This window comes from Telopea speciosissima, chromosome 1 (genome assembly GCF_018873765.1).
Source record: "Telopea speciosissima isolate NSW1024214 ecotype Mountain lineage chromosome 1, Tspe_v1, whole genome shotgun sequence".
NCBI lineage: Eukaryota > Viridiplantae > Streptophyta > Magnoliopsida > Proteales > Proteaceae > Telopea > Telopea speciosissima.
In genome coordinates, this window is record NC_057916.1 from 56064959 (window position 1) to 56088976 (window position 24018).

Here is a 24018-nt window from a genome sequence, read left to right on the forward strand (position 1 = left end):
CTTGACTCTGCCCGGTGGGTGCATTTCTAGTATAGCCTTGATTTTGGCTGGGTTAGCCTCTATTCCCCTTCTTGAGACCATAAACCCGAGGTAACGTCAAAAGCACATTTTGCCGGATTCAACTTCATTTTGCTTTCCCTCAAGACCTAGAATGCCTCATCCAGGTAGGCAATATGGTGTGCTGCCTTCAAACTTTTTACCAGCATATCATCTACATATACTTCCATATTGCATCCTATTTGACCCTTGAAGATGTGGTTCACCAATCGTTGATAGGTGGCTCCTGCGTTTTTCAACTCGAAGGGCATACGAGTATAATAGTACGTATCCCTTCTGGCAATAAAGGAAGTCTTCAAAATGTCAGGTTTGTACATTCTAATCTGATTATATCCTGAATAGGCATCATGAAACTCAACATCTCATGGCTGGTCATTGCATCTATAAGTAAATCAATACGAGGTAAATGGTAGTAGTCCTTAGGGCATGCTTTATTTAGATTAGTGAAATCAATACACATATGCAATTTGCCGTTAGGCTTAGGCACCATTACAGCATTGGAAAGCCATTCTGGGTAGATGACCTCTTCTATGAACCCTGCATCTAGCAGCTTGATTACCTCTTCAATCACTTTCTCTTGTCGCTTCAGGGCAAAGGTCCTTTTCTTTTGAAAGACTGGCTTGGAGGTAGGGTACACACTGAGCCTATGCTCAACCAACTCCCGATCTACTCCTGGCATGTCTAATGTCGACCATGCGAATCTATCAGCATTGGCCTTCAAGAAACCCATGAGGGTGCTGTGAATTCACCTAGAGGGGGGGTGAATAGGTGAAGGTAGTGGAATAAAAAATATTGTAGAAATAAACAAGTTATCTATGAAATAAAAATAAATAACAAAGATAACACAAGAGATTTATAGTGGTTCAGCCAAAACTTGCCTATGTCCACTCCTCTCACCTTAGAGAGAATTCCACTAAAAAGAATCTTGAGAATGAGCAAGAGAACTCGTACAAATCTTGATTGAGAGCAAGAGATCTCAACTAATCTTGATTGAGAGCAAGAGGACTCAACTACTCTTAATTCCGAGCAAGAGGACTCAACTTAACACATAAAATGAAATGTACTAAGAAAGGATTACCTCAACCTTAGCAGATGTGTAAACTACCTTCCACCATTGAAGCTTGAAGCTAATTGAGGTAGAGGAGCTTGAGTGTGTGAGCTTTGTGATGATTTGATGCTTACAATCAATGAATGGCTCACTTTGATGCTAATGCAATTGATCTTATATTGAAGGCTCTTAATTGTGATTAGTAGTAGTGACTAGAGCCTTAAATAAATGTGTATTTATAGTCTAGGTAGCTCTAATTAATGTGAAAACTATCTTAAAATTAGATTAGTTAAGATAGTAATAATCCGACATACCGATTCCCAATCCGGTATGTCGGTTCACCAAATTTCCTTATATGAATTAGTGAGTAACGGTCAAACTCCAACAGTCATTTAGTAATCCGGTATGCTTGATCATAATCTGGTATACCGTTTCAGGGTAAAACACAGCCAGTAGTGATCCGGTATGCTGGATTACTATCCAACGTGGGCTGGAAAGCTACTTTGGCTTATTTCCTGAGACCAATAATGATCCGGTATGCTGTTTAAGGATTTGGTATGCCGGATTAGCAATTTTTTGCTAAAACAAGCTAATTCCCTAATGGGGCTACCTTGGGGGGTTCCAAATTAAATTGGTCACATGTATAGGGGTTCATTTAACCTCCTAAGGTCATTCTACATGAATGTATGCTTGTGTTTGTGCATTACATTAATTGTGACTTAAACAAAGAAATTTATAAACAAGTACAACTTTGAAATCTTTTAAACTTGAAGGTCTTCAAAGTAGAATCTTCTATTTGACTTGGTCTTTGTCTTCATGACTTAATTCCTTAACTTGAGCAATAGTCACTTGACTTGAGCAATAGTCCAATTGAGTGTGTTCTTCTATATAAGTGTATGCTCTTGTTTGCTCTTGATTTGTATGCTCCCCCTCACTTGGTGCTATGCTCTCAACTAAACAACTTAAACAAGAGTTCGTCCAAGAGTGGTTTTATTTGTTATCACCAAAACCTCTATGTCATCATGATGGATGACTTGGAGTGTATGAGGTCTTTTTCTCAACAATCTCCCCCTTTTGGATGATGACAAATAATCCAAGTGAATAAAATAATAAAACAACTTTAAGCAACTTTTAATTGAAGCTATGTATAGAAATGCAGGGAAATTGCACATATCATTAAAGTCAAGGAAAGTTGCACAAACATACAATTACATACAAGACATTTCAATAAACATTTCATTTCAATTCATCATTCCATTACATTTTATTCCAAGCCCATATATTTCTTCCCCTTTGTCATTGTCAAAAAGAGGGTAGAGACAATTCAAAGATTTGGGTCAAAAGGTGGAATAGGAGGGATGGAGCTTAATTCACCGGGGGTGGGTGCTCTAAAGGTGGTCTATAACCTTGAGGAGTAAAGCCTTGAGGTGTAGCTCCCGATGTGTCAAAAGTGAGATGTCCAAGATTGAAAGAGAGATTGTGGATTGCATTGAGGATTCCATCTTGGCGAGAATTGATGGAGTCAAAGTCGGATTTCTCTTCTTGGCGAAGAGAGGTCACATCATCTTGAATTATTTGTTGTCCAAATTCAAGTTCCATGATCCGAGTGTTGGCTTCGTCCATGTATTCATCAATGCTTGAAACCCATTCTTGTAGAGATGTTGGTATCCCTTCTTGTGCTTGACGGGGAGGGGGCACTTCATCATTTAAGTTCTCTTCGGCTTCCACAAAGACATCAAAAGGAGGAGGAATAGCAATAGTGTGAAAGCTATTTTGGGTGATATGTTGAAAAGACAAGGTAGATGCCTCCTCACGATCAAGGTCGATATCAAAAGCCCGGAAAAGGCAAGTGAGAAGCCGGCCATAGGGGAGATTAGTGTGCTTGCAGGGGTGAGTACACAATTCCATGTACCTCATAATGAAGTATGGAAGACAAGTAGGGGTGTTTGTATAGACACAATAGGTGAGATAGGCTTGTGGTGTGAGACACTTCTATCTCCTCCCCTAAGGATGAAATTATGTTGGATGATGTAAGAAATGACATACGGGATAAGCTTGAGTCTTCTGGTGACAGCGATTGCCGCATGAGGATCAAATTGCTTGAGGATGGAGGAATAGACTTCTTCATGGTTGATGAGATCTCCAAAGTTGGGGTTATTCGGAGTCCAAAAGATACAAGGTCCATCACTTGAAATTTCAAGGAGTCTGGCTAAGTCGTCAATAGAGAGCTCTATGTGAACACTTTTCACATAAGAGTGGAGTTTCAAGCTTTGTTCCGTCCCGCTAAAATAGAGATTTGCATAGAAATATTTTACTAAATTGGGATAGCAAGGCGACATGTTGAGAAGGGATTCCCATCCAATGTCCTTGAATCTTTCTTCAAGGCGAATGCTATTAAATGAGAAAAAGTCAACTTCACGTCCTTCTTCTATCTTTCGACCAATTGTCACGGCATTCCGAAGATCGAAAGAGGCAGTCTTCTCCTTCTGTATATGGTTATCTTGAGGAGCCTCCTCTTCCTCCGATTCTTCCTCTTTTTGGTTGCCTTTCAGTCATAGCCTCCTTACCTCTTCTACTCATGGTGAAGGAGAGAGATGAAGGAGAATAGAGAGATAATGCTTAACAAGATGTAATTTGAGTTTAGAGTGAGAGTGGAGTGAATAGTGATTACGAAAATGACAAAGAGAGGGGTTTATATAGGCTTAATTAAGTGATTAACAGTTATAAAATAGTCAAAAAGACTAATCCAGTATACCGTTTGGTGATCCGATATACCGTTTCAAGTCCAATGGTTAAAATAAGAGCTATATTTGCTAAACCGGTATACCGTTTGGTAATCCGGTATACCATTTTAGTAGAAATAGTGAGAAAAACCAGTTTTAATAGCATATTCAATTACTCAAAGGGGTCACATAAGCCTAAGTCTATTCTAAGAGAGCAGAGCCTTTCTTCACTTAAGGGTTTTGTGAAGATGTCCGCGAGTTGCTTCTCAGTCTCAATAAAGTCAAGTCAGATTTCACCTCTTTGAGCTGTATCATGTAGGAAGTGATGACAGATATCAATGTGTTTAGCTCTTGAGTGTAAAATTGGGTTCTTGCTTAGGTTTATTGCGCTTGTATTATCACACTGGATAGAGGAAGTGTCAAACTTAACTCCATAATCTTGGAGAGTTTGCCTCATCCATAGCACTTGTGTACAACACCGTCTAGCTACGATGTATTCAGCCTCGGTGGTAGATAAAGCAATAGAATTTTGCTTCTTACTAAACCACAAAACCAAACATGATCCTAGGAAGTGAAAAGATCCACTTGTACTCTTCCGATCAACATGACATCCGGCAAAGTCGGCATCAGAGAAGCTAACAAGGTCAAAGTCATTGTCCATAGGGTACCAGAGGCCAATGCTTGGAGTTCCTTTCAAGTACTTAAAGATTCTCTTCACAGTACTCAAATGGGATTGCATAGGTTTGGCTTGAAACCTAGCAAAAGTATGAACACTAAACATTATGTCCGATCTACTAGCTGTTAGGTAAAGTAAACTACCTATCATGCCTTTATATTTGGTAGGGTCAACAGGAGTTCCATCTTCATCTTTGGACAAGGTTACAGATGTATTCATTGGAATAATAGAAGATTTTTGTCCATTGATGTCAAACTTCTTCAAAAGTTCTTTAAAGTATTTAGTTTGACTGATGAAAATCCCATTAGGGGTCTGTTTTATTTGAAGTTCTAGAAAGAAATTTAATTTTCTCATTAGACTCATTTCAAATTCACTACTTATGGTTTTACTAAATTCATGGCAAAGTGATTAATTTGTAGAACCAAAGATGATATCATCAACATAAATTTTAACTATAATTATATCATCTTTCTTATGGTTAGCAAACAAAGTAGTATCAATCTTACCCATTGAAAAGCCATTATCAACAAGAAACTTACTTAACCTCTCGTACCAAGCTCTTGGGGCTTGTTTCAAATCATAAAGGGCCTTCTTCAGTTTGTAGACAGGGTTAGGGTACTTTGAGTCTTCAAATCCAAGGGGTTGGATAACATAAACTTCTTCATTAATGAAGCCATTTACGAATGTGTTTTTTACGTCCATTTGATGTAACCTGAAATTCTTATGACATGCAAAAATAAGCAACATTCTAATAGATTCAAGTCTAGCTACAGGTGCATATGTTTCATCAAAATCAATGTCTTCCTGTTGGTTATAGCCTTGAGCAACCAGTCTAGCCTTGTTCCTAGTTATATTACCATCTTCATCAAGTTTATTTCTAAATATCCATCTAGTTCCAATTATTTTGGTGTTCGATGGTTTTGGTACTAAGTCCCAAACTTGATTCCTTTCAAACTGATTAAGCTCTTTTTGCCTAACAATTATCCAATTACTATCCAAAAGGGCTTCCTTTATATTCTTGGGTTCAATTTTCGAGATGAAGGCTACATTAGAACAAACATTTTGAACTTTACTTCTAGTTTGTATGCATTTCTCTAGGTTTTCAATGACAATGTCAAGATGGTGATCTTTAACAGTCTTTATCTCTTTTGGAAGGTGACGTACTCGATCATTAGGTTCTTCTAAAGAGATATTTTCAACTCTTTTCCTAATTTCAAGTACTTCATCTTCATCTTCTTCTTCTAAGTCTTTATACTTATCCTTGGCTTTAGATTCATCAAATTTCACATTCATAGACTCTCTTATAACTAGTGTTCTTTTATTGAATACTCTGTAAGCTCTACTATTTGTAGAGTAGCCTAGAAATATATCATCATCGGTCTTTTCTTCAAACTTTTCTAAGTTGTCCTTAGTATTAAGAATAAAGCATGCACAACCAAAAACTTTAAAATAATCAACTTTAGAAAACTTATCATGAAAGAGTTCATAAAGAGTTTTTAAAAGTATAGGTCTTATCAAAACTCGGTTCAACACATAACATGCCGTATGAACAGCTTCGACCCAAAAATACTTTGGCAAAGAGTACTCATTGAGCATTGTCCTTGCAGTTTCTTGGATGGTTCAATTTTTCCTTTCAACCACACCATTTGATTGTAGTGTTTTAAGAGCCGAAAAGTTATGGGTTATACCTTATTTTCTACAAAAGTCTCCAAATTCATCTATGTTATCAAATTCATCACTGTGGTCACTTTTGATAGAAGTGATCAAGTAACCCTTTGGATTTTGTATTCTCTTGCAAAGAGATACAAATTCTTCAAATGCGTCATTTTTATGCTTGAAAAAAAGGGTCCAAGTGAATTGAGAGTAGTCATCTATAATAACAAAGGTATACTTCTTACCTCCTAGGCTTGTGGTTTGGATAGGTCCAAATAAGTCAAGATAGAGTAGTTGCAAAGGTCTAGAAGTAGCAACGAAATTAATGGCCTTGTGAGAAGCTTTAGTAAGTTTACTTCTTTGACATGCTCCACAAGTGTGTTGCTTATCAAAGTTCAACTTAGGTAGATTTCTCACCAAATTCTTTGAGGATAGGGATCTAATTATTTTAGGATTAATATGTTCTAATTTTCTATGCCATAAAATAGCATCATCAAATTTTGAAATAAGGTAAGCATCTTGTGAGTTTACACTAAATATGCAAGTATAAACATTATTTCTTCTACATTCTTCAAGAATCATGTTATCATTAGAATCTTTGATTACACATTTAGAAGCATTAAAATTAACAAAATACCCATTGTTGCATAATTGACTTACGCTAAGTAGACTATACTTAAGGTTATCAACTAGGCTAACATTAAAGATTACTGTACCTCCAAATTTTATAGATCCGTTTTCAATGATTCTTCCTTTGCTGTTGTCTCCAAAGAATGCCCATCATCTTTTTTGCTTCTTGAGCTCGAAAAACAGTTTTGGATTGGATGTCATGTGCTTGTTAGGAAAATGGTCCTACACTCTACTTTCTCCAAGTCATCCATATAATGATGTTTTGATGATAACAAATAAGACTTGGACTAATGCTTATGTTCTAAGTATTTTAGAGTCAAAGCATAACATCAAGTGAGGGGGAGCATATACAAGTGTTCAAAGACCACTTTCAAAGAAGATTGAAGCTTGGAAGTCAAAGACATATGTTTAGAAGCTTAAAGCATTGAAGAATTGAAGACTTTTGATTGAAGACTTTGTCTATTTACAAATATGTAATTCCTATTATTTCTTGAGTCACATTCGATGTAATGCACACTCACACGCATGCATCCATCTAGAATGACCTTAGGAGAATATTCGAACTCCTGATCATGTGACCAATTGGGTTTGAGATACCCAAAACAACCCCTGAGGAAATTAGACTGTAATTGCCCAATTCGGCATACCGGATCCCAATCTGGCATACCGGATTAATGGGTGTCTCAGAGAAACTCCTCCAGTTACCCCTTTACCCATGCTGGATAAGGATCCAGCATACCGGATCCTCTCTTAGGTGTATTTTGCCCTGATCCGGTATACCGGATCAATGCTTGACTAATTAAAAATGACCGTTATTATCTTATCTCTTAGGAAAAGTAGGTAATCCGGCATACCGGATTCCCATCCAGCATACCGGATTACTTATAGAATGTGGGATTCTTTTCTTAATTGGATTCCTAATTGGTTCTAAGCCTCTAGCCTATAAATACCCTCTTGATTAGTGCTCTAAACACCACAACAATCATCAATCAATAGCTCTAAGCAATCAAACACTCCCTTGTGAGATTATTCTTTCAAGATCAAAGAAGATCGAAGAAAATTCAATCTCATTATTGCTCCTTCATTGCATACTTGCATCCAAGCCACATTGACTAAGAGGTAGCACTCATTCTACTAAGTTTTTAAGGTAATCCTAAACTACTTAGTACTTTACTTAAAATTGTTGTTGAGTCCTCTTGCTCCAAATCAAGAGAAGGAGTCCTCTTGCTCATTTCTCAAGAGTAGTCATTTGAGTCTTCTTGCTCATATTTTCAAGAGTAGTTGTACGAGTTCTCTTGCTCACTCAAGATTCATTATAATGAATTCTCTCTAAGGTGAGAGGAGTGGACGTAGGCACATTTTGGCCGAACCACTATAAATTGTTTGTATCTTTTTACATTACTTGTCTTTACTCTTCTCTATCTTTATTGGTTGATTTTATTTTTGTATAGTTATTTTAATTTTTGAACCTACACCTATTCACCCCCCCCCCTCTAGGTGAATTCACAGTGCTTTGAGCAGCCACTATCGATGTACCATTCCATGTTGCTCATGTGTACCTACAAAACAAAGATACTTAATAAAATTTTGGTTCCCAATGTATGTTGGGTCCGTCATTGTTAGCATCATACCTTACTCTTGGTCTCTAAACCATTTGATTATCATTTGCCTTTTGGTTGCCATACCAATTTGGGTATGATTGGGGGTTCCAAGGTCTTTGGTTTTGGGGTACTCTATATGATCCTTGGTTTTTAGGTGATCTTTGCACCTTAGGTGGAATTCTAGTTTGTCTTTGCATCTTTGGATGACTCATCCTATTTTGACCATTATAAGGTCTTCTAGGATGTTGGAAAGCTTAGTTCATGTGATAACATTCTCAAATTGTATGTCCCTTTTTATTGCAGTTATTGCATACAACAATTTAAGGGATATATAGAGTCTTCCTTTTGGGATTGGGTCTATGAGGACTTTTCTTCTTGGAATAACATTCCTCAAGAGAGTGTTCCTTTTTCTTACAATAGTTACAGTATTTGTTCTTTTTCACTTTATTACTTGCCATTTTACTTGTACTTGGCTCTTTGGTTTGATTTGAATTTTTGTTCACATCATAACCTACTCCTTCCTTGTTGAGAGGTGCTTTAGATGCAGTTCCAAGTAAAATATCAAGAGTCTTTTTACCGTTAGTGAAGGATTCTAAAGCTTTACACAACTTTTCTTTTTCTTCTTCTAAATCCTTAACTTGAGAAGTTAAAGTCATGTTTTGGTCTTTAAGGGTGTTTATCTCTTTCAAGAGATTCTTTTTGGTAGTAGTTAATTCCATACTACTTTGATAAAGGTCTTCAAAGGCTTCTTCTAATTCTAGAAAGTCTTTCTCCTTATGAGATGGAGAAGTGAGGGTTATCTCATTTTGATTCTCTTCATCTTCAGTAGCCATAAGTGCAAGGTTGGTTTGCTCTTCTTCTTAAGCTTCTTCGTCTTCCTCTTCTTCATCGCTTCAATTAAAGGAGTGTTCTGCCTTGTAGGCCTTTTTGTATTTCTTCATTTTCAGACAATCTCCTTTATAATGTCCTGGTTTGCTACACTCAAAACAAATAATATCTTTTGAAGAGGAGTCAGTATTATCTTTAGAGATACTCTTACCTTTCTGGTCCTTAGAGAATCTCCTTTTACTGAATGAAGTTTTTCCCTTGTTCTTTAGGAATCTTAAGAAGTTCTTGGAAAGATAGGAGATCTCATCATCAGAAAGTTCTTCTTCATCATCACTGATTTCGTAGCATGATTTGAAAGCTATGGCCTTCTTCTTGGGTTCTTTTAGTTCATCTTCTTTAGTGTCCTATTTGAGTTCCATTTCATGGGTTTAGAGTGATCCCAACAGCTCATCTAGGCTCAACTTGTCTGTCCTTAGATTCTTTGATTGCTGTAGTTTTAGGTCTCCATTCCTTTGAAAGAGATTTCTAGATCTTTCGAACATTTTCTCCATTTGAATATATCTTACCTAAATCCTTCAACTTGTTTACAATGTTAGTAACACGCGTAAACATTGTATATATATCATTATCATTTTTCATCTTAAACAATTCATACTCAGTAATAAGCATGTCAATCTTAGATTGTTTGACCTCCGAAGTACCTTCATAGGTTACAACGAGTTTGTTAAACATCTCCCTGGTGGAGTCACACATACAAGTTTTATTGTACTCTTTTTTCTCCCAGAGTACATTGGATGTAACTTATTACTATAAAATTGAGTTGGATTTTTGCTTTATCAGCTGCAGTCCATTCTTCTTTGGGTTTATCTATAGTGTTTGGTCCATTCTCAATAACTTCTCATTCATCAATGTTATTGGCACACACAAAGTTCTTGAAGTGATTTTTCTAATAGAAAAATCTTTCTCCTTCAAAGAAGGGTGGTCGGGTAATATTGTATCCTTCAATCTTACGATTGGCAAAGGATCCCATGGTCTTATACTCTTAATTAGATTAAAAAAATCAAGGTCTTGAGCTCCCACTCTGATACCAAATGTGAATTCACCTAGAGGGGGTGAATAGGTGAAGGTAGTGGAATAAAAAATATTATGGAAATAAATAAGTTATCTATGAAATGCAAATAAATAACAAAGATAACACAAGAGATTTATAGTGGTTCGGTCAAAACTTGCCTACGCCCACTCCTCTCACCTTAGAGAGAATTCCACTAAAATGAATCTTGAGAATGAGCAAGAGAACTCGCATAAATCTTGATTGAGAGCAAGAGAACTCAACTAATCTTGATTGAGAGCAAGAGGGCTCAACTATTCTTGATTTCGAGCAAGAGGACTCAACTTAACACATAAAATGAAAATGTACTAAGAAAGGATTACCTCAACCTTAGTAGATGTGTAAATTACCTTCCACCTTTGAAGCTTGAAGCTAATTGAGGTAGAGAAGCTTAAGTGTGTGAGCTTTGTGATGATTTGCTTCTTACAATCAATGAATGGCACACTTTAATGCTAATGCAATTGATCTTGTATTGAAGACTCTTAATTGTGATTAGTAGTAGTGATTAGAGCTTTAAACAAGTATGTATCTATAGGCTAGGTAGCTCTAATTAATGTGAAAACTATCTTAAGATCAGATTAGTTAAGATAGTTATAATCCGGTATACCGATTCCCAATCCGGTATGCCGGTTCACCAAATTTCCTTATATGAATTAAGGAGTAACGGTCAAATTCCAACAGTCATTTAGTAATCCGATATGCTAGATCATAATCCAGTATACTGTTTTAGGGTAAAACACAGCCAGTAGTGATCCGGTATGCTGGATCACTATCCAGCGTGGGCTGGAAAGCTACTTTGGCTTATTTCCTGAGACCAGCAATGATCCGGTATGCCGTTTAAGGATCCGGTATGCCGGATTAGCTATTTTCTACTAAAATAAGCTAATTCTTTAATGGGGCTACCTTGGGGGGGTTCCAAATTAAATTTGTCACATGTATAGAGGTTCATTTAACCTCCTAAGGTCATTCTACATGAATGTATGCGTGTGTGTGTATGTGTGTGTGTGTGTGTGCATTACATTAATTGTGATTTAAACAAAGAAATTTACAAACAGGTACAACTTTGAAATCTTTTAAACTTGAAGGTCTTCAAAGTAGAATCTTCTGTTTGACTTGGTCATTGTCTTCAAGACTTAATTTCTTAACTTGAGCAATAGTCACTTGACTCGAGCAATAGTCCAATTGAGTGTGTTCTTCTATATGAGTGTATGCTCTTGTATGCTCTTGATTTGTATGCTCCCCCTCACTTGGTGCTATACTCTCAACTAAACAACTTAAACAAGAGTTAGTCCAAGAGTGGTTTTATTTGTTATCATCAAAACCTCTATGTCATCATGGTGGATGACTTGGAGTGTATGAGGTCTTTTCCTCAGCAAACGCTCCTTTGCTCGCCACTCAAGCTTACCCCAATCTGTACGGTACGATTATCATCTCCTTTAATGATCTCTATGGGGACTAAATCCTCTACTGGCTCTGTTCTTTCATGCTCAGAGCTATCCGGGTTATCTTCCAGGTTGATTAAGAGCATCTGAGGTTCCTTACCCTTGGCTCTTAAATAACCCTTGTAGCATTTTTGAGCGGTTACCTAGCTTCCTCTACACTCTCCGACTCCTTGATCGGTTGGGAACTTCATCACCAGGTGGGGGGTGAAAACCATCGCCTGTAGGGCGTTAAGTCCTAGTCGTCCTAGTATTTTGTTGTGGGTAGAGTTTACCTTTACCACTAAAAAGTTCATCCTCACCGTAGCAAGCTTGGGCTCTGTCTCCACAGTCACCAATAGTTCAATTGACCCTTCTATGTGCACCAACGCTCCATTGAATCCGTAAAAGGGAGACTCAACCCTCTTCAGCATCTCGAGTTTTAGAAGCATTTTCTCAAATGCATCATAATACAAGATATCGACCATGCTTCCATTATCCACAAGGATCCTACCTACAGTGCAATTGGTAATAGTCATTTTGATTACCAAAGCATCATCGTGAGGAGACTGTATACCGGATAGATCTTCATCCGAGAACGTGATCTGATGCTCGATCCTCCTCCTCTTGTCCGGTATTTCTGTTTGGAATACACTCTGAGCATGGTCCTTTCTAGAATTGGAGGATTTGCCTCCTAGCCCTGGGCCCCCATATATCATGGCTATTTCCCTCATGGGGGCATTCTCGGGATGTTGCTTCCCTCTTGCTCGATCATCCCTGTCCAACCGAGTAGATGATCTGACTTCACCTCGGACTCCCGGGCACGATAGTCTTATCTCCTCTCATTGCCATCTTTCTTAACAAATAAGCTTAGACGGCCCCTCTGGATGAGGGCTTCTATCTCGTCCTTTAATTGCCTACAGTCCTCGGTGTCGTGGCCATGATGTTGGATGTAACGTTTATGTATCCATCAAACCCAATTTAATTTGATTAAATTAATTAATTTAGTTTTATTTAATTATGTGCTCGTTATAATTGTATATTGCATCTGCCCAATTCAAACCGTTTTGTTCACAACTACGGATAGATTTTGGCAATCTGTTCTACGGTTGCTATATTTTACATTCATACAATAGTGATTAGACCAAAATGTAAATATAGACACATTTCGTGTTGAACATGATCCACGGGGATTCCCGAATTATTCACCATCAAGTTGTAGTTGCAACAGGAATCTCCGGTAGTTACTTTCTCTGTACTTGAGAGACTTTTCATTTTATTTATGTTCTGTACATTTGTGATGTGTCAATGGTTGATGTCTACCGAAAGGACTGACTAAATATCAGCTGCTCGGTGTGCATAATGTAAATAGTTATGGATGTGATGCTCAATAAAGTTTTCACTGCCCATAAAGGGAGAACACCAAAAAGAGAGTGAATGGATTTGATTGTGCCAAATCCAAGGCCTTGGTATTTTGTAAAGTGTTTTCAAAGAGTATTTTATTTTATTAATATTAAATTAAATGTATTTTGGAAAAGAGTTTTCAAAGAGTTTTATGACCAATCAAAGTCCTTCATACTCTCGTGATAAATTATAATGGACCGGAATTGTGGCGGTGACATTTATTCCATGGTTGCAATGGCCCATTATAGGTGTTAATAATGTGGGGAGAAAATGTAATAAAATTACCTACCGCAAGGGGTTTTTCAAGTTACGCCCTGATAGGATCGTCCTTTACTATGATTAAAGATAAGTTTTGTTCTTATGTGCAATTTAGGATAATCTTATGAGCTACCCTTTAGGATCACACCACTTGGTTAGATCTGGACCGTAGGTTTGCTACCTCCTCAATTAGGTCTCTCTATAAATAAAGAGACCTAAGGCCAAAGATGATTGATGATGATAGAGAAAAAATCATTAGAACAATTTACACAAAATTGTGAGAGAGCTTAGAGAGAGAAAAAGAGAGTCTTCTTCTTCCTCAAGCACTAATGGCCATTGGAGGTGAAGCAAGCTTGGGAGATCTTCTTTAAGTGTTGCATTCCTTTGGAGGAACACACCATTTGAGTGTTCTAGGTGACTTTGCTCTCCCCTTGGGGTTAGTACATTAATGTGTTTATTGAGATCCTTGCATGCTCATAAAATTTTATGATTATATGAGAATCCCATCGCTTCCGCCACCACTAACAATTGACATCAGAGCGTAGGTTCTTCATTAAACACATGTCAAAATCAACTTGTAATATTCTTCTTCTTCTTCTTCCTCCATTATTGTATTTTGAGTTTTTTGAATTTTGAGTATTGTACACAAAATTTGAAGTTGACAATATATGAAACGAAGGAGAAAAGGCCACACCAGCCGGAACCGCCGGCCAGCAGTCGCGATAAGCAGGCATGGCCTGCCAACCGCGCCTGTTGGCCAGCTTGTCAGTAGGTGTGGGGCGGGTGGTCATGCGCAGGCACAACCCTGGATGCCACATGGCTATAGGCAGCGGCCTGCTGCCATGCACTGCGTGGGCAGCGGCCCTTACATCTCAAAAAAAAAAAAAGGTCCATAGGGGTTGGGGAAGATGATGATTTTTTAAATTTATTATGTGTGCATGTGATGTAGATTTAAAAAGTTCATCTTCTTCTTGTCAAATTCCATCTTGTAAGCTCCATTAATGGAGTTCTAGTTGAAGCTATTTTAATGGAGATTGCTTGAAGATGCCCTAATTGTGTTTTGAACACAATACAACTTTTAGCAAAGTTTCATAATTAGATTAGGAAAGTTGGATTTGTGAGAAAAATTGTCTAATTAGATTAGGAAACTTGTATTTGAATTAATTTCCTATTTTGGATAGGAATCTAAATCTAATTAAGTTGCTCACAATATAATGAGAATTTAAAAGGAGTGGGATTCTGATTTTCTATTTGGAATCAAACTCTAACTATTTTCTCTCATGAATGAAAATTGATTTTAAATAGGAACCCTAACTTGATTAGGAAAGTCCAAATTAAAATAGGATTCTATTTAATTACAAATTGACCTATGGGACCCACACGGTTCGGCCTTGGGCCGAACCAAGGGCCGACCCAAATGGGTTTGGCCCATGGGCCTGTCCATGTGGATCGGACCACTTGGGCGGACCCGAATTGTAAATAAAAAAAAAATGTTTTGAATGAAATAGATGCAAATTTTATTTTTTTTTAATTTAAGGTTCCACTTGGTGTGATTAATTGAGAATTGATTGGACATCGAGTTTTATGAGAACCGAAATGCATTTTCATTCTAACATCATTTAATTAAAGAAATTTCATAATAGTTCTTAAAATTATGTGAAATTATAATTTTGCCCTCATTGCATTTTATTATGAGATAATATAGAGAATGCAATGCTTTCTTGAGTACATGCCTACCTATCATGTATAGATAGCATATCCAAGTGTTGGGTATTTAAGTTGATACTTGAATCATTTTTAAAGAGTTAACAGTGGGATTATAAGATTCATGTGGTACTAGCACTTTGATTTTGAGCAATTGATCTAACCATTTGTTTTGTAGCATGGATGGTCATGGGATTAAGTATGTGATGGTTGTTTTATATTTATGTCACTTCTTAGTTTCCCCCCTCTATTCTTACCCTATTCTAAGTGGTTGTATTCCCCTTGGGCAGTCCTATAATTGGAGGTTGGTTTCCCAAGGTTTTCTAGATGGTTGTAAAATTTTAATCTTTATTTTTAAACTCATGAGATGTGATTTAATTTTAAAGACCAATGGATGTAACCGCTTGAAGACATGAGATGATCTTTGACATGAAAGAAGAGGAACATGATTTCAAGGAAGACAAAGTTTCGAGTGGGAGCTTCTCAAGTTTCAAGGAGTTGAAGACCTTCGAGAATCCCATGACCATACCATATTATTGCTTATTTTATTTGCTTTATATGGTTTGCTACATGCTAGTATATAGGGTAATATTTGCTTGTGCGTGTTACTAGATGCATGTGATGTATGATGGTTAGGAGTAACATGGTTAATGCGTAGTAATGTTAAAATTACCTTATTGCCCTCGACTAAGTAAAGTAAGTAATAGTGCAAAAATCTTTAACGGTTAGAATCCCGTGGCCTCCTATCTTGATGAGAGAATGGACTATCCATAGACCACTTTGGGAACTCCGAAAGGCTAACCCTAGTGATTAGTGGATAAGTAGCATCCTCCCATCTCCGGCGTGATAGAAACAATCATAGTAAATAGGTATAGCCTGAGTGTCAGCATTACCTAAGAGCCATGAATTGTTTTAAGGAGATAGGTACCTACTTGACTTGAGTGTGCAGTGAACTCTGAAAGGCTAAGCTGTCACTCAGGTGGCCAAAGTATATTGGAGGTCAACCCTTATATTAGGATATTGACAGCAAAGTATATACATAGTGAACTCTGAAAGGCTAAGCTATGCATATTAAAGGCTTAGAAGACTCCAATTCACATTTTTGACTGAGGGATGTTGATTTTGTGAGTTACCATTGGAATGTGATGCATGTTTCCTTAATTATTTCGATGGTATGGTTGCTAATTAATTGCTTGTACGTTATTTGTTGACCCTAACTGCCATCAATATGACCAACAACACCGTCCTCAATTCCCTACTTAATGACAATAGACTGACCGGGACTAATTAGCCCGAGTGGAACCAAAATCTTATACTCGTTCTGAAAGCAGAGAAGATCCACCATGTCATTTCTACTGATGGCCCTCCCTTACCCCACACCACTGAAGGTGACAACTATGTGGCTTGGGAGACATTCAAAGAGAAGGACGCTCTGGCCACCGCCTATATTCTTAGCTCCATTGATAAGAACCTCCAGAGCTCATGTGATGACCTAGAATCGGCCAAGGATGTGATGGAACACTTAAAGCAGACTTTTGGCATGCAAGATCATCTTACACGCCAACAAATCTCCTCAGCGCTATTCTCTACAAAGATGCATGACAGTACCATAATCCAGGATCATATGATGAAGCTTACCAAGCTCTTCTCTGGATTGGAGAATAAGGGTACTCTATTTGAGTTGGACTTCAAGATAGAGATTATCTTTGCCTCACTTCCTGATGCCTATAGCTACTTTATCATGAACTTCCACATGAATAAAGTAGTGATTAACAATATCTCTGAGCTTACTAACATGCTTATAGAAGCAGAAAGTATGCTTAAGAAAAATAAGGTTGTTTCTCTAGTTACTGAGAAGAGTTCTCAGGGTTCAAAGAATCAGAAAAAGAAGAGGACAAAGAAAAGCAAGAAAGGCAAGTCAACCAGTGTGAAAGGGGGATGAGTATGGAAGAAAAAGGCCAAAGCTAACAAAGGAAAGTGTTTCCATTGTGGCAAGACTGGACACTGGAAGAGAAACTACCAAGAGTACCTAGCTTCCTTGAAGAAGGACAAGCTAGAGACAGGTATTTTTGAATCTTTTGTTGGTTGGACCAACTAACATGTGGTGTATGGACTCTGGGTCCACCGCACACATTTGCAATAAGTTGCAGGGGTTTCAGGAAAGCAGAAGGACAAGAAGGAATGAGATCACCCTCAAAGTTGGAACTGGAGATGAAGCTGAAGTAGTAGCTGTAGGAACTTTTTTCATTTATTTTAGCAATGCTGGTTATTTAAAACTTAATAATTGTTATTACGTACCTGAATTTAGTAGGAATTTGATTTCGGTTTCAAGACTTTTTGATGATGGTTATAAGGTTTCATTTGATAATGATATGATCATTACTCTTCAGGGCAAGTTTATTGCCTCTGATTTTAAATTGAATGGCCTTTACTTTCTCAATTCTCTCTTGAATGAATCCGGTGCTTCTAACATGAATGTTAATGTAATGAAAAGAAAGTACTCTCTAGCTAATCAAATATATTTATGGCATCTTAGATTAGGCCACATAGGGATAGACAAGATAAACAGGTTAGTAAAGGATGGATCCCTTGAAAGTCTAGAGGTTCTGCCATTTCCAACCTGTGAATCATGTCTACAAGGTAAAATGGTCAAGTTACCATTTCCTAAGAAAGGAGGAAGAGCCAACGGAATGTTAGATTTAATTCACTCAGACGTTTATGGACCACTGAATATCACTGCTAGGCAGGGATATCAGTACTTTGTTACTTTCATCGATGACTATTCATGTTATGGCTATGTTTACCTAATGCATCGCAAATCGGAAACCTTTGAAAAGTTCAAAGAGTTCCAAGCCGAGGTTGAGAACCAATTAGATAGGCGTATTAAATGCCTCAGATCCGATCGAGGAGGTGAATACTTATCCGACGAATTCTTGGACCACTTACAAGATAAGGGGATCTTATCACAGCTGACGGCACCAGGCATACCATAACAAAACAGTGTGTCAGAGAGTAGAAACAGAATTCTATTAGACATGGTTCGATCCATGCTCACCTATTCTTAGCTGCACTTGTCATTTTGGGAATATGCATTGAAAATGGCTATATACATTCTAAACAGGGTTCTAAGCAAGTCTGTGCCCAAGACACTATATGAGTTGTGGACAAGGCGCAAGCCTAGTCTATGACACTTTAAGGTATGGGGTTGTGTTTCCCATGTGAAATGACAGCATGCAGACAAGCTTGAACCTAGGACTGATAGATGCCATTTCCTAGGCTACCCCAAAGGTACTGTGGGTTACTATTTCTATAACCCAACAGAGAAAAAGGTGTTTATAAGTAAACACGCCATGTTTCTCAAGGATGACCAAATTACAGCCAGAACTGAGCCAGTTGTAATTCAATAGTTGGACAACATGGATACTGAAATGGTCCCTACACCACCACCCACTAAAACTTCACCACCGATGATGAATCCTATAGAGCCTAGGCGCAATGGGAGACCAATCAGGGCTCCTGACCGTTTGGTTTTCTTTGGCAAGGAATCAAACAAAGTAGAAGAGTTCTACATGGTCGCTAGGCTATAGGAGATGTGGATGCAACTAGATAGTTAGATGCTATGAAAGCCGAAATGGACTCCATGTACTCCAATGGCGTTTGGACTCTAGTGGATCCACCTGAAGGCATTACGCCTATAGGATGCAAATGGATCTACAAGAAGAAGAAAGGCACTGATGAAAGCATGGAGAGATATAAGACAAGGCTAGTAGCCAAGGGCTATACCCAAAGAGAATGCATAGACTATGAGGAGACCTCCTCGCCAGTCGCAATGTTAAAATCCATTCAGATTTTACTTGGCATAGTGGCACACTTCAATTATGAGATCTGGAAGATGGATGTCCAGACAGGCTTCCTGAATGGACGTCTTGATGAGGACATTTACATGTCTCAGCTAGAGGGGTTCATTTCCCATGGGGAAGAGAACAAAGTGTGCAAATTGTTAAAGTCAATCTATGGACTTAAACAAGCATCTAGAAGCTGGAACATCAGGTTTGATCAAACGATCAAAGAGTTTGGTTTTGATCAGAACGTTGATGAGCCATGTGTCTATAAGAAATTCAGTGGGAGTTCGGTCTGTTTCCTTGTCCTGTATGTAGATGGCATACTTCTCATTGGGAATGATGTTGGAATGCTCACTTCTGTTAAGAAATGTCTTTCCACCAACTTCTCGATGAAAGACCTGGGTGATGCCATGTATATACTAGGCCTCAAGATAGTCAGAGATAGGAAACGCAAAATTTTAGGTCTTTCCCAAGCTAATTATATAGACAAAGTTCTGGAGAAGTTTAGAATGAAAGATTCTAAAAGAGGAAACATTCCCTTTAGACATGGCATAGCACTTCCTAAGTCACAATGTCCACAGACCCTTGCGGACATAGAAACTATGAAAGGTGTTCCATATGCTTTGGCCATTGGAAGCCTCATGTATGCAATACTGTGTACCAGACCAGATATTTGTCATGCAGTTGGTATGGTTAGTCGATTCCAATCAAACCCTGGACAGGAACATTGGACAGCTGTTAAGTGCATCATGAAGTACTTGAGAAGAACAAAGGATTATTTTCTTGTTTATGGTGCAGTTAACTTATTAGTAGTAGGGTACACAGACTCAGATTTCCAATCAGATAAAGAAGACCAAAAATCAACATCTGGCATGGTATTTATGCTAGGAGGAGGGGCTATCATATGGAAGAGTGCAAAGCAGAAGTCAACGGCGGATTCCACAACTGAGGCTGAATACTTAGCAGCTTGTGAAGCAGCTAAGGAAGGGGTATGGCTGAGAAAATTTCTCGCCGACATGGAGGTAGTACCTGACCTCGTTAAAGACCCCATGACTTTGTTATGTGATAACAAAGGAGCCATTACTCAATGTAAGTACCGTGGTCCTCGGGACGAGGGTTCCTCAGCCCTTATATATGGTGACATGGGTTTGATATATATATATATATATATATATATATATATATATGTATATGGATATGAATAATATTGTCAATGTATAATATTGATAAATAGGGGATTGGGATCATGCATTAAACTATGCTAATATAATGTGAAGTCGCCACCTGGGGTTAGGGCCTAGGACCCATTAAGTGTAGCCCTATCAGTTGTGAACGGGATCGGGTTACTTGACTCCATATGATCTGACCAAAGGTTTGGGTAAGGGGTCAGGTTACGAGTGTGGGAAGGTGTTAGGCACCCACCTCGCCCGGCCGAAGCCGGTCTCTCTGTATTAGATGCTACATAAGGACGAATGTTCTCTCTCTTTTATCACGGGGATGGGGGATATTATGAACTACATTCAGATTCTATGAATCGAACTAAAAACATAATAAACTACATTACATATATGAAAAATATGGACTAAAATGATGGAATACGAAAGGACTACATCGTATCAACAAGAATGCAGTTATTATACCTGTATGGTTGCATTCCCCTGGCTCAGGGGAGATAGACGAATGGACTGACGTCGATTCCTTTCTAGGCAGAGTAACAGCTCTTTCAAGTGATTTGGAGAGGAGTAAACAGACAGAATAATATCTGTAATAAAAGGGTTTTGATTGTTAGCCGCACACTGACAGGATAACAATGCCTAGGAGCAAAAGCGCTCTATACTCAGAGGGATAATCGAAGGATCTATCTGCAACCAAGAAAACTTCAATCACTCACACTCTTATGAGAGAAGGAGGATAAATGAGGGTGAAAAGGGAGAAAAGAGGGTGGGAATTACTTGGGGAGGGTCTCTCCATCCAAAAATTCCTTTTAAAATGTGGGAGAGGACCCTCCTATTTATAGGGAGGGACCCCCTCTCTCTCCTGGCCAGATAAGCCCTCCACGGCGCCGTGGGAGACTTTTCCATGGCGTCATGGGTGACGTCAGCAAGCTGATGTCACACCCCCTCATGGAGCCCTGAAAATCCGGTACACATCCCCACGGTGCCGTGGGAAGGAGTCCATGGCGCCGTGGGGGCACAGTGCCATTTTTCCTTGTTTTTGGGCCTAAAATGGGTCATTTTGTGCTCAGCATGGTTCTTGGTCTTATGGGTCAGGTATCTTGGGTCTAGAAAGAGGGAGAGTGCGTCGTCCATCGTCCATGTCCCATTGTCATCATCGTCAATTAGGGGATGACAAAAATCAGTGTCTACACTCAAGCTAAGGAACCAAGAGCCAATCAAAAGAACAAGCACGTGGAGCGCAAGTATCATCTCATTCGAGAGATATTACAAAGAGGGGACGTATTGATTGCCAAACTTGATTCTATAGATAATTTGTCCGACCCCTTAACCAAGGGACTTACTCTAGTAGTATTTAATAGACATGTTGAAAACATGGGGATAAAATCTGTTGGACATTGGGTTTAATGTACAAGTGGGAGATTGTTGGATGTAACGTTTATGTGTCCATCAAACCCAATTTAATTTGATTAAATTAATTAATTTAGTTTTATTTAATTATGTGCTCGTCATAATTGTATATTGCATCTGCCCAATTCAAACCGTTTTGCTCACAACTACGGATAGATTTGGGCAATCTGTTCTATGGTTGCTATATTTTACATTCGTACAATAGTGATTTGACCAAAATATAAATATAGGCACATTTCGTATTGAACATGATCCACGGGGATTCCCGAATTATTCACCGTCAAGTTGGAGTTGCAATGGGAATCTCCGGTAGTTATTTTCTCTGTACTTGAGAGACACTTACCATTTTTTTTATGTTATGTACATTTGTGGTGTGTCAATAGTTGATGTCTATCGAAAGGACTGACTAAATATCGGCCGCTCGGTATGCACAATGTAAATAGTTATGGATGTGATGCTCAATAAATTTTTCACTGCCCGTAAAGGGAGAACACCAAAAAGAGAGTGAATGGATTTGATTGTGCCAAATTCAAGGCCTTGGTATTTTGTAACGTGTTTGCAAAGAGTATTTTATTTTATTAATATTAAATTAAATGTATTTTGGAAAAGAGTTTTCAAAGAGTTTTATGGCCAATCAAAGTCCTCCATACTCTCGTGATAAATTATAATGGACCAAAATTGTGGCGGTGACATTTATTCCATGGTTACAATGGCCCATTATAGGTGTTAGTAGTTTGGGGAGAAAATATAATAAATTACCTACCGCAAGGGGTTTTTCAGGTTATGCCCTGGTAGGATCGTCCTTTACCACGATTTTGGATAAGTTTTATCTTTATGTGCAATTTAGGATAATCTTATGGGCTACCCTTTAGGATCACACCACTTGGTTAGATCTGGACTATAGGTTTGCCACCTGCTCAATTAGGTCTCTATATATATAAAGAGACCTAAGGCCAAAGATGATTGATGATGATAGAGAAAAAATCATTAGAACAATTTGCACAAAATTGTGAGAGAGCTTAGAGAGAGAAAACGAGAGTCTTCTTCTTCCTCAAACACTATTGGCCATTGGAGGTGAAGCAAGCTTAGGAGATCTTCTTCAAGTGTTGCATTCCTTTGGAGGAACACACCATTTGAGTGTTCTAGGTGACCTTGCTCTCCCCTTGAGGTTAGTACATTAATGTGTTTATTAAGATCCTTGCATGCTCATAAAATTTTGTGATTACATGAGAATCTCATCGCTTCCGCCACCACTAACACATGGTCTTGGTGAAATCAGCAATATTTGTTCTTATTGTGCTCGTGTGTGGGTTTTACCATCCTAGAAAGCCAACACAGGGTCACCTGGTCATTTATCTCATTCAAGATATATGCTCGGTTGTGTGTGAGAGACATGTAAACTGGTTCTTGGCCCACGTCGCTCTTGGCAACCCATGCCTTCTTGTCATCTCTCTTCCTCTTTCCCTATTTCTCTTCCCTGTCGCGCTTTGAACCGCTCTCCCTGACCTGGATGTTTTTCTTTTCCTGACCCTTCTTCTCGGGTTTACCTTCTTTTTCTTCCTCAGCCGCCAGAACTTCAGCCAGATTTATATATTTCTCGTAGCATGAGAAAAGTTCATGCATATCTCCTGGTTCATCCATGATTAGGAATTTCTTTAACTCGACATCCCGGATGCCGTTGCGCAAAGTCGAAAACTTTACAATTTGATCTAGATTTCGCACTTCCAGGGCCTCCTTGTTGAACCTTGTGAGAAAGTCCCCGATCGGCTCATCGGGGAGCTATTTTATAGTCAGAAGATTGATGGCTGTCTTTTTATGGACCCTGCTGCTCACGAAGAGGCCCAGAAAGGCCCGTCCCAGGTCCACAAAGTTGGTCAGAGAGCGTGGCTGAAGGCGCGAGAACCATTGTCTCGTCGTCCCTTTCAAGGAGAGGGGAACACTCTACACATTATAGCATCCGAGGTGCCTTGAAAGAACATCAAGGACTTAAAAGTTTCCAGGTGGTCTTCTGGATCCATCGTGCCCGCGTACTGCTCTATGGCTGGCATCTTGAATCCCTTCGACAGAGGTTCCAACCGGATCTCGTCTGTAAACGCCAGATCAGTAGTGAAGTGGAAGTCATGATTTTGGGCTAAGTTCTTTCCTCTCATGACCTCCTGGATTTGATCCTGGAGCTCCAATACCTTGTCGTTCAGAGCTTGTTCGACTTTAGTCATTTGGGAGCCCTGGCGCTTGCCGTTCCCTGGTACTTCTTGGTCCTTCCGTCAGGCGTTATTCACGTTGTTGTGGTTCTCGCTATGCTCCAGGGAAGGAGTTCTTTCGTCGGTCCTGTGGCGGATGTGGGGGTATCAGGATCCCTTGTAAGAAATCACGTTGCAACTCCACCATCTGATCCATCTTGTCCTGCCATCGAGCATGCAGCGCGTCGAACTGCTCCACTGTCACGTACCGTGGTGGGTCTCCGGGTAGTCTTGGATGAGATT

General features: G+C 38.8%; 1 protein-coding gene across 1 annotated transcript; it reads left to right on the plus strand.

Annotated features, from left to right (window-relative positions):
• Positions 1-16621: 16621 nt before the first annotated feature.
• LOC122651431 lies at positions 16622-17050 on the plus strand. Its single transcript, XM_043844813.1, has one exon. The coding sequence runs from the start codon at positions 16622-16624 to the stop codon at positions 17048-17050; it is 429 nt and encodes a 142-aa protein (XP_043700748.1).
• Positions 17051-24018: the final 6968 nt, after the last annotated feature.